Below are 12033 nucleotides of genomic sequence, written 5' to 3'. Positions count from 1 at the left end.
GGTCCGGGCACCTCTGGGCAGGGCCAGGACAGGGCAGGTCCTCATTCAGGAGCCCAGAGACCACTTAGCCAAGTCTGTTTATCCTCACGAGCAAGGAGCCTGCAGAGGCTGGAGCCCCAGACCTGGGGCTTCCCCATCACCCCCTCCCTCCCCTGCCTTCAGCCAAACCGTCTCCGCACACATCCCCACCCACACCAGGCAGCACAGGACGGAGGCCCCAGTCACAACCAAGGCTTCTCCCTTGGAAGGGGCATTCTGGGCTCCCTGGTCTTGGCTCCCAGCCTCCGTGAGACCACAGGGCCCCAGGAGGAACAGCGGCAGTCCCGCAGGGTGGGGCCCCTGGGCCTTGGGCTGTGCAAACAGGTTCTGTGGGGCCAACTCCCTAGGCACTCACCTCCATCCCCCCCAAGCCGGGGCAACATCAGCTCAGCCCGGCCTCAGCCTATCAGCCACTGAAACAGGGCAGAGACCCTTTAGTACCCATCATGTAGTTTCCACCATCAGGCAGGTGCAAAGACTGAGGCCTCAAAGGCAGTGGGAGGGGGGCTCCATGATGAAGAGCAGAGCGTTCTCCCCACACCCCAAACCCGGCCCATCCCAAATCGACTTTCCGGATCTCTTGGATTGTTTGGGAATCACAAGCTGGTGATCATCAGGGTCCATCTGAGAAGGAGAGTGGGGGAAGGGTGGGACACACCAGTTAAGCACCTTCCTGGAACCAGAAACCGTGACAAGACACAGGCGCAGCCTCGTCCAAGCTCAGCCCCAGAGCCCCAGGAAGACGCGAGCCGGCGAGCCCTCCAGACAGGAAATGCAGGCGCACAAAAGTGACTCCCAGGTCATGGGTCGACAGAAGCAAGGTTGGAGCCCAGGGTTTCCAAAATAAGGCCCAGGGCCCTCACCCGCCCTAGGGGCCTAGCCACAGCACAGTGGTCTGTCGGTAAGCTTTGCCCCAGGACAGAGCACGGCCAGTGGTCCTTCAGCAAAGGTTGCAGCTCAGGCACCTCCTGGGGAGAAACAGTGCCCGCCCCGCCAGCAGCCACCCTGTGAGGACCAACAGGACATCAGGGCCACGGCGTGGACACTGCTGCCCGCCCTGCCCCATGCAGAGTGCCCGCGGGCCAGCACCCACCCTGTGAGGACCACCACGAAGTCCATGACATTCCAGCCGTTGCGCAGGTAGGAGCCCTTGTGCAGCACGAAGCCCAGGGCGATGATCTTGATCCCGGCCTCGAAGCAGAAGATGCCGATGAAATAGGGCTCCGTGTCGTCCTGGGGAGAAGCACAGAGCAAGGGTCACTAGCGCCCAGCACACGGCTGGCGAGGGCCCCACGTCTGCTGTGCCAGCTCCGACCCCCCGACCCAGCCATGGGGCCCACCGACTTCGGCTTGACACTTCCTTCATGGGCCTGTCTGCTCGCTGTCAAGTCCCCACAGCAGGGAAGGTGGCCCTGTCCCCACAGCAGGTAACACCTAATCACGATGGGGCGGGGCTCCCAGCTCCAGAAGCCCTGGCAGGGTAAACTACAATGTGGGCTTTCCTGTATGCACTGGGGCGGTCCCAGTCACAACGCCCCGTGTGTGTCACATACTGTCACCGTCCCCATGCTGGAGAGAATGGAAGCACAGAGAGGCCAAGGAACCGGGCCAGAGACTCCCAGCTTGTTAGAGGCACAGAGGTGACCTGGGTCTGATTCTGGGCGCTACCCCCAGCCTGGATGGCACCCCAGCCCCTGCAGCACAGCCCAGAACCCACTCAGCCATTCAGCACACATATTCTGGTTAATCAAAGCATGTGAGTCTTGGTGGGAGCAAATACAGCTGGGCCTCAGAGAGCCTCTGAGGGTGAGGCACTAGCTGTGTGGCAAGGAAAGGAATTCCAGGCAGAGGGAACCATATGAGCAAAGGAAGGGGGTCAGGAGTGGGTCGTCTCCCGTTCCTCCAACCTGTCAATCAACAAACAGAGAACCGATGGGGGTGGGGGGGGCCTCTAGTTCTGAGCAAGGTGGGGACAAGCTGTGTGCACCAGTCACACAGATGGTGTGGTACATGACTGGGCACCACACACTTGGGGAGAATGGCAGGCAGAGCCCCGGGAGCCAGACCACAGTGACACAGGTCAGCGTGGGAAGCAGCCTGCATTGAGACCCCGGACACCTGCGCTCCAGGGCTGCTGCTCTAAGAAGTGGATGAAGGGGTGCTGGGAAGGTCCTGCCCTCGGGACTAGGGGAACCCAGGAGGACTTGCCCTTCAGAGGCTGCTCCACCAGAGAGGGGCCCTGGGACTGGCTGCCTGGGGCTGCAGGGGAGGGGAGGGCCTGGCTGGCTCCCTGTGGGTGCCACCAGTTCCCACTCAGGACTGGCAGCCTGTGCCTCCCTCCCCAAAAAGCTTGCCCTCCAGGGCTCTCCCATCCGACCTGGGCCACCCCCACCCAAAGCTGACCCGCAGCAGGGCAGGGCGGAATCTGCCGCCCCAGGGGCCCAGCCTGTGTCCTACTACCCTGATGCTGTCTCATGTCAGAGAGCACCCCCCGGAGGCTTCTGGTCTGGTAGAGTTGGGGGTCCCCTCTCCGCAAGAGAAGAGGCTGCGGACCACCTCGTGGGTAACAGCTGGGCCTCAGCAAGCAGATGCTTATAGAAAGCCTCTGGACGGAAAGGAGAAGAGCAGCCAGGAGATGGGGCAGGGCCCCTGCCCACATCCCTCCCCTCATAGCTCTTCCCCCAGCCCCACCCTTGACCGCCCTCAGCTAAGGGGCTGAGGGGGCCAGAGTGAGGCTGCAAGCTGGGGCTCCAGGAAAAGGCCACTTGGGAAGCCCCCAGAGACAGGGGGCTGTGGAGACCCTACCCCAAGCCGGCTACACCCCACAGCCCCCTCCCAGCAGCAGCCCCTCAGCCTCAGGCCTGAGCCCAGCCCGCTGCTGCCCCCGCCATGTTCTGGCCTTCTGTCCACTCTAAAGGCCTCCAGCCTGTGCCTGCACACAGGACAGGGATCAGTCAAGGGTTCCTCAGGCCTCCAAGCACATTCGCTCGCTTTCCCAGTGGTTCAGCCCCCAAACCGCCTCCTGCACAAAGCAAACCCTCCCTGACCTATGGAGCAGGAGCTCAGACCTGGCTGAATGCGTAGCTGGCTTACTCAAGCTCGGACAGGCCCGAGCTGACTGCTTGTACACTGGCCTCCCTGCCCCACCCCACCCCCGCCACTACCCCTTGGCCTGGTTCCCTTTGGCCCCACCCCTGCTGGACCTCCTTGGAAAAATGACCACGCCCTGTGGCCTGGCAATCGAGGCTCCCTGCCTGAAACCCCATTTCTCTCTCACCCTCTTCCCTGGCCTGCAGAGTGGACACCTTCCACCAGCACGCAGCAGGCAAGGGGCCCATGTTACCAGCCGGAACCTGGGGCCCAAAGAAGCCAAGTGACCCAGTCTGGCTCCACACCTGGGCAAGAGTCGAGCACAGGGGCCACGCCCACTCTGCCTGGTGGTGTGTCTGTGCCGCTGCTGCTCACACTCCCTGCTCCGACCCCCACAACAGAAACCCCTCCTGGCTTCCTCATGCGCGGAGAAACGACTTTTCAGTGAAACCCCTGGTCTCCTGGCTGTCACGTCTGTGCTTTCTTGTGGTGCCCCACCCAGCTGAGAGCAGCCCCAGGGCAGCTTTACTCTGTCTCCCCTTCCCCACCCCTTGACCAGGAGTTCAGGGCCTGTGCAGAGCATTGAACAGGCTCTGTTTTTATCCCCGCTGAAGTTGGGGAAAGGAGTGGGGACAGGGTCGGCCGCTAGCCACGGTGTGGGGAAGAGGGATTGGCCTCTGGGTGCCCATGGGGCAGTGGTTTCTCCTGAGGGACCTCAGGACCTCCAGCAGCTCTCCAGCCAGGCCCCAGGCCCCTTCCAGATCCCTGCACCTGCTTTTCCTTCTCTCTGCTTTGAAGCTCAGTCTCTCAGGCCCACAGGAGCCAACACCAAGCCCAGGCAAAGGGGCCAGGGCAGCGGGGGTGGCTGGGGGCTCACTTTGGAATGGGGCCCACCTCCTTGACCACCACCCTTCCCTGTGCCCCAACCCTCCAGGGACCCTGACCTGGTGCCCTGACTCCCGCCACTCTGAACTTCAAAAGGGGACACCACCGGGGTCTGTGCAGCTCTTGGTAGGAGTCGGTGAAGACGACTCAGGATGTTTGGGAGGGAAGTCCGGGAAGGAGCGCCGCGCATGGGAAGGGGCTCCAGGCAGAGCCAGAGAAGACAAGCCAGAAGGAGAGGCTGACAGTCCCTAGACTGGGGGCTGCACCGCAGAGGCCGAAGACTGTCACAGCCCTGCAGGGAAGGGTGGGCGGCCAGCCCACCCCCATTCACAGAGCCTGACGTTCCTTACCCTGGGCCATTACGGATCCTCACCCCCACACCCCAGCTCTAGCTCCAAGTTTCCTAGATCAAGGCCTAAGGCTGTGGACAAGGAGGGTGTAATGGTGGCTAGTGGCATTGGGCAGAGCAGCTGCTGGCTAAAATGGCCTCTCTCAGGCCACCCTTCCCCATCAGGGCTGAGCTGGCCACCCCCCACCCCGCCCCTTCAGGGAGGTATTAGCTGCCCGGGTTCTATCTTTTTCCTCCACTGAAGGAGACAGGAGCTGCCCAGACCACCCTTCCAGGCAGCTGCACTCAGTCACAGATCCTAAGGGGTCTCCGAGGCAGACAAGCTGCCGCCACCCACGCCCCGCCCTCAGGCCCGCCACCGCACTCACCAGCCGCTCAGACATGGGCGTCTTGTCTCCGTCAGGGAGGTGCTGCTCCAGAGCCAGTACGATACAGTTGGCGATGATGGTGGCCAGAATCATGTACTCGAACGGAGTGCGTGGGTTAAGGACAGGCCAGGAGGCGCCAAAGAGGAGAGGCCAGGAGGCCAAGGCCGACAGCGCGCAGTGCTGCAGCCAGGCCGAGGCCGCCTCCGGAGGGGCCGAGAATGGCTGTATCAGGAGCCCACTCCGCCCTTCCCGCCCTCATCCTAGGGGGCCGCCACGAGGGACGCCTCCGCAGTGGCGGCCGCCAGCCCCTCCGCAAGTCCGAGCGGCCGTCAGCACCGCGGACAGCGCCTCCTCCGCGGCTCCGCCCGGCTCCCGCGCCCCGAGGGAGGGGGCTGTGCGCCCCCCGCGCAAGGCTGGAGGAAGGACCTCGCGCAGGCGCACACTCCAGCCTAAAGACACACGTAGCCACATGTACCTACACAGGCACGTGAACATACATGTACCGAGAGTGCCGAACGCACGCACGCGCAGCACCGGGTTCATGCTATGCCCGCACACACACGCAGGCACCTGCAGCCAGGCGCGCGCACGAGCTCGCGTCCACGGGATGCTCACACCTACACAGACGCCGAGTCGCCCTCGGGTGCCCTCCAGGTTAGCCGCGCGCTCTGCACCCGGACAGAAGGAACGAAGGAACAAGCCCAGGGGCAGGGGGCTCCGCCCAGCGTCCACCCCGCTCCTGCAGTTGCCACCACCACAACCACACACACACACACACACACACACAGAGACACACACGCGCGCCGCACGCCGAGAGGGCCCAGAGCCCCGCCCCGCCCCCTCCTCGCGAAGCCGACCCGATGCGCCTCTCCCCAAGGCGCACCCTCCTCCAGCCCCGGGAAAGATGGCCACTGGGCGCCGCACGCGACTGGCCCCCGCCCCGGCCCCCTGCCCAGGCCGCCCCTCCCAGACCCGGCGGGGCGCGGACACCGCGCCCGTTCCCCGTCCCGGCGACCTCGGGCGGCCCCCGGCCCCCGCCCGGCCCAGCCCCAGGCAGGATATGGCCACTCGGTGATGCGCTTGGCGTATTTGCGGACGACGTTGTCCTCGCTGAAGACGAAAAGCGAGCGATTGACGGTGAAGCAGTTCTGCTTGACCGGGATGGGGTTGTACAGCGCCATGGTCCGCGCGCGCTGCGCGATCGATTGCTTGTAGAGGACCCGCTGGCCCGGCTGCAGACCCCCCGGGCCCGGGCCGCCCGCCCCGCCAGCCCCGCCGCCCCGGGCCCGCTCTCCGCCGCCGGTGCCCCCATAGCGGCCGCCCAGCTCGTCCCCGAAGCGGACCATGGCTCCCGGGCGCTGCGCGCATCCCCCGGCCCGGAGGCCCCACGGGGATGGGAGGGCGCGGGGCGCGCCTGGCGCTCGGAGCGGAACAGCCGCGGAGCCGCCGGATCTACACCGGACCTCGCCCGGCCGGCCGCCGCCGCACCCGTCTCCGCCGCCCGCACCACGCCCTATAAGGGGCCAGTCATGTGGCAGCGCCCGGCCAATCCGCGCCCGCCCCGCCCGCCCGGATCCCGCCCGCCCCGCTCCCAGTCGGCCGCCCCCGCCCTGGCCCCGCCGCCGGTCCGGCCGCCGGCCCTCCGGGCTGCGCCTCGGCCCTCGGGTCCTCCCCGGCTGCGCGCAGGCTGGGCGGGAGCGGCGAGCGTGCGCTCTTCGCTCGCCAGGCTCGGGCCTCGGGCCTCGAGCCCCAGCCGGGCGCTGGCCAGATGCTGAACTGGGCGGCTGAGGCCAGGAGCTGGGCGGGGCTGGGAGACCTCGACGGCTTGCTGAGCAGCACAAACGAACCCCTCCTTTCCCCTCAGGAGGCATCACCAGCTGCCAGACGCTGGAGCCCAAAATGAGGAGGGTTAGGCCCCTTATTCCCCACGGTTCTTTCCACACTTCACTTCCCCCAGCAGCAACATCCTCAACTCCCCTCCCCTTCGCTGGTGACCACTGGCCTTTTCCAAGAAGATGCTGGCTCCCGGGCCCTCTCCTGCCATCTTCCCTGGGCCTTCAACATCCGTATAAAGGATGCTTTCAACTCCCTGGTCTTGGATTTTCAGGATGCTCAGTCCTGTCCTAGGGCCCCTCCACGCTCAACCAAATCCAAGACCTTCCCATCAGCATACACTGAATCAGCTCCAAAATTCAATTCAGAAATTCCTGTGTTCCACCATTCCTTTTGTAAAAAATTTGAAGAGAACCTGTTGTATGCTGTTCATCCATCCATCCATCCAGTCTGCATCCCCACAAAGCACCTGTTAGAAGCTAGGCACCAGGTTCCCAGCTCTGCCTTCATGGAGTAGACATTCTTACATAAGGAATGGCAAATGTTCACACAGGGCTTACTTTGTGCCAGGCATGGTTTTACTCGATTCACACACGATTTGCTCATTTGGTTCTCACGACGTTCAGATAAGAAGACTTTCCAGAATCACTTCTGGTAAGTGACAGAGGAGGGAAGGCAAGTGTCCCCTCCCCCAACACAAGGAGAGCAAATCAATACCGTGTGCGCCACCAGGCAGCAGCAAGTGCCCTGACTACAGCACAAGGAGAAAAGATCTCAAGAGATGGTGCAGGCGGCTTCTCTACCACCCAGTCAAGGAGACATCTTTCAGGAAGTGATCTCCGCGTGGTCCTGAAGGTTGTAGAGACGTGACATGGGCAGAGTGAGACCAAGACACTGAGCACACAAGCCCTGGGGTGGCAATCTCGGGGCCGTGCAGACTGAGGTAGGGTCTCCAGCTTCTGTTCTTAGTGTGATGGGAGGAAGTCAAAGGAAAGCTCTGAGTAGAGAGGTCGTCATCTGACTCCTATTCTAAAAGGATTGCTCCAGCTGCTGAGTGCAGAATAGACTGCAGGGCACAGCACATGTACCTCCTATGATGTATTCAGAGGTAAGCAACCCAGTTCCCAGGTATCAGTAACTTATACAATACAGTGTTAACCTCGTGTAATAAAAGGCTGTAAAGTATGCCATTTGAGGAATATGGACTCTTTCCATCCTTCTCTCCCACACGTCCTTGTGCTTGTTGCCTCAAGGCCCAAAGTGGCTTCCATAGCACAAGGCATCATGTCTTTACACCACCATCCCAGATAGAAAGGAAGGAGAAGATGTAAAAATGACATCCATTTAAACAAATAAACATAAGATAGTGTTTTATAGCAAAGCAAGGTTTTCTCAGACACTTCCCAGAAAATTTCTCTTTAAATTCTATTGGGCAGACCTGGGCCATGTACCACTCCTGGCTTCAAGAGGGTGGGGAAGCCAATGCACCACAAAGAAGACTGGAAATGCCATCTTCCACTGAGGTGGGCAAACACTGGCTCCAGACAAATCAGGGTTTACTCAGCTGGGAAGAAAAAGGGAACGCTGCAAGAGGTCACAGCTGGAGACAAGAATCGGGAAGCTGTGTGAATACTTCCTGTCTGCCGCTCCCATCCTCTCCGCCCACCCCCACTGTGCTCTGTGCCATGTGCTGACCTGTGCATGTCACCAAACCAAACTTCGGTCCACTCAGCCGCACGCAGTAAAGCCAGTCTACAGACACTGCGTTGTGGTGAAGGAAAGTGCAGCATTTACAGCAGGGCGTCCAATGTGGGGCCGAGGAAGGAGAAGGCAGCTCATGCTCAGAAGACCCAGGATCCCTCAGGTCTTTCAGGGAGGAGGTTTTAAAGACAGGGTTGGGGGGGGGGTCCTCAGGGTGTGTGATCCGCTCTCGGACACCCTTCTGACTGGTTGGTGGTGAGGTAACTGGGTGATGTTTGGGAACCAGCACCATGGACAGTCTGGTTCTAACCGCCTGGAGTCTGTGTGCCGGTGGGCAGCGTGCAGTAAAGGTCTAACACCTGGTGGGGTTTCAGTGTCCGTCAAACAACTCAAAGACATGGCTCAGAATATGATCTACAGGTGCTGAGGGGAACAAGGGCTCGACTTTGTTTTATATCTAACTATTACTATTTCTTCTTGCTTGTTTTCCTTTGTTTCTGCGTTTTATCACGTCTCTGATTAGATGCTGCTCTTTGGAACTTGGGGAAGGCCCAGGGCGCTACAGCCTTTCTACAAACAAGAGGCAGGGACCCGGAGTAGGGGTGTCTGTGCCTGGGAAGGCCCACAGAGTCCTACTTGGCTACATGGTGACCCCAGAGCTCACTCCTTCGACCTGTGGCCCCTCTGCACCTGGAGGAAGGAGAGAGCGAGGTCAAGGTCTTCATTCCTGGCTCCCTCCTGCTGGACCACCTAGGATGGCTAGCAGCCTCAACTGCAGGTCCAACCCCTGTCGGGGGCCATCTCATCCCTCCTCTTTCTCTCCCCGATCAGGTTACGGCCGCCCCACCCTTGTTTCTGCAAGCCTAGGATCAGTGCCAATGCCTGGGGCCGTTAGTCCTCTCCCGGGAGGACTCACAGCTCCCTCACAATTCATAGTAGGCGGTCCCTTTGAGAGTGCTGCCCTGCCAGAGCCCTGCCTGACTCCGAAGCTGTCATCATGAGGGAGGAAGTGTAGACAGCGTAGAGGCCCCTGGGTGCCCTGCGAGAACTGAGAGCATGAAAAGGAGACAAGAGGAGGAGCCGGAGCTGGGAGCTGCGGGAGGGGAGGAATGGGAGAGTGAGGGCTCCAGGGCCATGAGGAGGGGCACGTGTCTAGAGAGAAGTCGTCATGGTCTGACAACACACTGAGAGATCCCGAGAGATCCCGAGAGATGAGGGCCAACATTCAATCAGTCCTTGGCACAGAAAGACAGAGGTGCCTGTTACCTCAACAAAAGCAGTTCCCACAGAGGAGTGGGAACCAGCTTGAGTGGAGTGCATTAACAAGAACGGTTCATGAGGCAGTGCATACAGCAGGGAGTGCATACAGCAGGTGCACAGCCTGTTCGGGGGAGGGAGTGCATACAGCAGGTGCACAGTCTGTTCAGTGAGTTTTCCTACAAAGGGAGCAGAGACATGGAACAACAGCTAGAGAGACGCGGCACTGAGGGAGTTTTGTGTGCGTCTGAAGGCAGGGAAGTAACCGGACTGTGCTGGTTGAAATGACTCCACAGAGAGACAGGGGCTGATGCAAGAAGAAAGATGTGTTGCCTGGTCTGGGCACGAGATGGCTCATGGCTGCAGCGGAAGGGAAGACAGGTGAGGCAGCGTGGGTACAGGTGGGCTGGTGGATTAACTGGTAGGGGGAGGGGACTGTTTCCTGATGGCTCTGCTTCATCAGTGAAACCAGAAACAGGGTACTTCAGGGAGGGAGAAAAGGGCACTGCAGGTCAGACGGAGGAGGAGCAGATCTGAACCCAGATCCAGGGCCGCAAAAAAGAGTCACTGAAGAACGTGGTGGGACGACAGTGCGACGACAGGGGTGAAGACTGAGCCTGAGGGAGTCAGGACACAGCCTGGACCTTGTCACCCCTCAGCTGCACCCCTCCCCCCACCAGGCCTCCGGCTGGCTCGCTGGCTCGCTGGCTCGCTGGCTCCCTCACCCATGACCTCAGGGTCTCCTGCCCCTACCCCCTTCCTGGCAGGGCTCCCTGGTCCCTCACCCTCTGTCCTACTCACCTCAAACCTCTGGGGATGCCTCCACCAGGCTCCAGCCCCTGCATAAGGCCACACACCAGACAGGCATGTGTCACCTACTGTCCCCCAGGAAGTCCTCAGGGGCCCGAGCTGGTCCTGCTGCGTGCCTGGCAACAGCGTGGAAACCACTCTCTCACTGTCCCCGACCCGGCCCCGCACGTCCTCCGTCCTCCTGAGATGCGCCCCCAGCCCCCAGCTTCATTGAGACAGAATCGACATACAACGCTGTGTGAGTTTAAGATGCACAAGAGCTGATCTGACACACATACGTGTCGTGAAATGAGGACCACAGTTAGGCTGGTTAACACCTTCATCACTCATCGCCTCACAAAGTTACCTTTAGTTTTTTGAAGTGAGAAGGCTTAAGAGCTACTCTGTTAGCAACTTCCAAGTGTACAGTACAGCATTGTTAGCTATGGTCACCACGCAGGACACAGATGCTCAGAACCTACTCATCTTAACTGCAAGTTCTTCCCTGTGACCAGCAGCTCCCCATTTCCCCCAGCCCCCGCCCCCGACAGCCACCGCTCCACTCTTCCTATGAGTTCGGCCTTTTTAGGTTTGGCATATGAGATCACACAGCATTTGTCTCTCCCTGACTTACTCTGTTCAGCACAACGCCCTCGAGGCTAGGCGCATCCCAGTGTCACGAGTGGCAGGACTGCTTCCTCTTTTACGGCTGTCTGCACCTCGTATGCGTCCTTGGACACCTCTCTCACACCTTCGTTGTCCATTCATCCGTCAGTGGGCAAAGGGACCATCGCCATGTCTGGGCTTTCGCGAACAGCGCTGCTGCGACCACGGGGGTGCAGATGCCTCTTCCACACCCCGATTGCACTTCCTTTGGACAAATCCCGGAAGTGAGGCTGCTGGATCTCACAGTGGCTCCGTTTTCACTTCTCTGAGGAGACTCCCTAGAGGCTGCACCGATGTGCATTCCCACCGACAATGCACAAGGGCCCCCTTTGCCCCATGGCCTCCCCAACCCTCTCTGCCCCTTGTCTGTCTGGTGACGGCCATCCCGACAGCTGCGACGCTTCACTGTGGTTGTGATCCGCGCTTCTCCGATGACTAGTGACGTCGAGCGCTTCTTCAAGTACTTGCTGGTTATTTGTAACATCTTGTTTGGAAAAATGCCTGGTCCTCTGCCTATTTTTAAATTAGATTATTTGGGGTTTTGGCTGCTGAGTTGTAAGAGTGCCTTATACATTTTAGATGCTAACCCCTTATCAGACCCTGGTCTGCAAACATCTCCTCCCGCTCTACAGACGGCCCTTCCGTCTGGCGACGGCTGCCTTCGCTGGTTGCAGCTGGTTGCAGCAATCCCGCTGGCTGATTTTTTGCTTTTGTTGTTTGTGCTTTTGGCGTCATAGCCAAAAAATTTTTGCCAAGACCAGTGTCAAGAAACTTTCCCCTATGCTTTATGGCATCGGGTTTTACACTTAAGTTTTTGATCCATTTGGAGTTAATTCTGTGAGTGCTGTAAGACGGGACCCATCTTCACTCCGTGTGTGAACATGCACTTTTCCCAGCACCACGTCTTGAGCAGACTGTCCTTCACCAAGTGTCCTCGGCGCCGTGTCACGTATCATTTGGTCACATACGCGGGGCTTCACTTCTGGGCCTTGACTCCGCCCCGTCGGTCGTGTCTGGTCCGTGTCTGGTCCGTGCCAGCGCCACCCTGTCCTGACG

At 60.2% G+C, this 12033-nt stretch overlaps 1 protein-coding gene across 7 annotated transcripts in view; it reads right to left on the bottom strand.

Annotated features, from left to right (window-relative positions):
- Window positions 1-6205, bottom strand: part of CACNA1B (calcium voltage-gated channel subunit alpha1 B) — a 173457-nt gene extending 167252 nt beyond the window's left edge. For 5 of the 7 annotated variants that reach the window (XM_064490849.1, XM_064490850.1, XM_064490853.1 and 2 more), the window contains exons 1-2: window positions 4732-4959; window positions 1133-1272 (exon numbers count right to left, since the gene is read on the bottom strand). In XM_064490849.1, the coding sequence (XP_064346919.1) occupies window positions 1133-1272; window positions 4732-4824 (233 nt within the window). In that variant the 5' untranslated portion in view covers window positions 4825-4959. Of the gene's footprint in view, window positions 1-1132; window positions 1273-4731; window positions 4960-5793 lie in introns of those variants that run through there. The other 2 variants (XM_064490856.1, XM_064490855.1) reach the window with 2 other exon arrangements.
- Window positions 6206-12033: the final 5828 nt, after the last annotated feature.

Source organism: Camelus dromedarius, chromosome 10, assembly GCF_036321535.1.
Source record: "Camelus dromedarius isolate mCamDro1 chromosome 10, mCamDro1.pat, whole genome shotgun sequence".
Lineage (NCBI taxonomy): Eukaryota > Metazoa > Chordata > Mammalia > Artiodactyla > Camelidae > Camelus > Camelus dromedarius.
The sequence above is the reverse complement of the archived record's forward strand: the minus strand, read 5'-3'. Positions and strand labels throughout refer to the sequence as shown.